General features: G+C 36.6%; 1 protein-coding gene across 1 annotated transcript; it reads right to left on the bottom strand.

The window, feature by feature from the left end:
* Positions 1-249: 249 nt before the first annotated feature.
* Positions 250-1,148, bottom strand: LOC113320562 (histone H2A.1-like). Its single transcript, XM_026568470.1, has 2 exons — positions 830-1,148; positions 250-708 (listed from the first exon to the last, which is right to left on the bottom strand). Exons 1-2 carry the CDS (start codon positions 1,037-1,039, stop codon positions 454-456), a joined length of 465 nt encoding a protein of 154 aa, XP_026424255.1. The 5' UTR covers positions 1,040-1,148; the 3' UTR covers positions 250-453.
* Positions 1,149-1,356: the final 208 nt, after the last annotated feature.

Genomic DNA, 1,356 nt, shown 5'->3' with positions numbered 1-1,356 from the left:
GTTGTATCCTAGAGATGACTCGCTAACTGCTATAGCATCTCAGCGGAGTAGCAGACAATATTGCCTTTAGGACAACGTATCGTATACGTGCCTCTACATTTTCTGTACATCTCCAGCAACATCTGTTTGAGCTAAATATCTTCTTCTCGGTTACATTATTAGTTCTTTAGCCAACACCTCTCCCTCTATGAAAAATTGCCAATAACATAATGAGTCACTGTGCAAAATTAAAAGTGTCTATAGCTGTCATCTGAAAATAAAAACTACAAATTTGATTACTTTCACATAGTTTGAATAAGACAGTGTTTGACTACACATATTTGAAGAAGACAGTGTTTCACCACACATTACAATCCAAAAGTTGAACCCTACATTTCATTAATTACACATTCAGTATTAAACCCGGATAAGTTATGAGCACTACAACTAAGTAACTAGATCCAGATCCTATTTTTACTTCTTAGGAGATTTAGAAGCAACAGATTTTCCTGGAAATTTTTGAGTAGTGGGTTTCTCTGCCTCGGCTTTTCCGCTCTTCTTTGGTAACAAAATAGGGTTAATGTTAGGAAGAACACCACCACTAGCAATAGTAACACCAGCAAGTAATTTCCCCAACTCTTCATCATTCCTAATTGCTAAACATAAATGTCTTGGTATGATTCGTGATTTCTTGTTGTCTCTTGCAGCATTTCCAGCCAATTCTGATACCTAAAAAATCCAATTAAACAAAATATACACCAATCAGAATCAAAATCAAAATCCATTAAAAACCCAGATTCAAAATGAAGAACAGGACCAGTCAAAATTAGGGATTGGTTGTTTGTTTTACCTCAGCAGCGAGATATTCAAGAACAGCAGCCATGTAAACGGGAGCACCGGAACCAAGACGCTGAGCATAACGACCTTTCTTCAAGAAACGAGTGATTCTTCCAACTGGGAATTGTAATCCAGCTTTAGCAGATTTTGTTACTGATTTCTTTCTATCACCACCTTTTCTTCCTCCCTTAGCAACAACATTTGCAGTTGCAGTTCCTTCCATTGATAACCTAAAATGATTTTGAAACTAGGGTTTGGAGAATGGAATGATTCTGAAACTAGGGTTTGGAGAATGAGAATTTATGTGAATCGTTCAGAGATGGAATTATGAATCTAACTGGGTCTGGTTCGCTGGTTATTTATAATGAACTCGAGAAATGGATTTCAATGTAGATCTTTGGCATTTCGGTTCTCTTTAGTTGATAATCTAACGGTTGGTAGTGTATACAAACAAGCGATCCGTGTGCTACATTATTAACCAATAAGGTTTGTTCAATATGTTTCTAGCTAGACTTTTGGTATGCTGTTCACTTTAGATGA

Source organism: Papaver somniferum, chromosome 11 (assembly GCF_003573695.1).
Source record: "Papaver somniferum cultivar HN1 chromosome 11, ASM357369v1, whole genome shotgun sequence".
NCBI lineage: Eukaryota > Viridiplantae > Streptophyta > Magnoliopsida > Ranunculales > Papaveraceae > Papaver > Papaver somniferum.
This window is presented reverse-complemented; position numbering and strand designations above follow the sequence as displayed.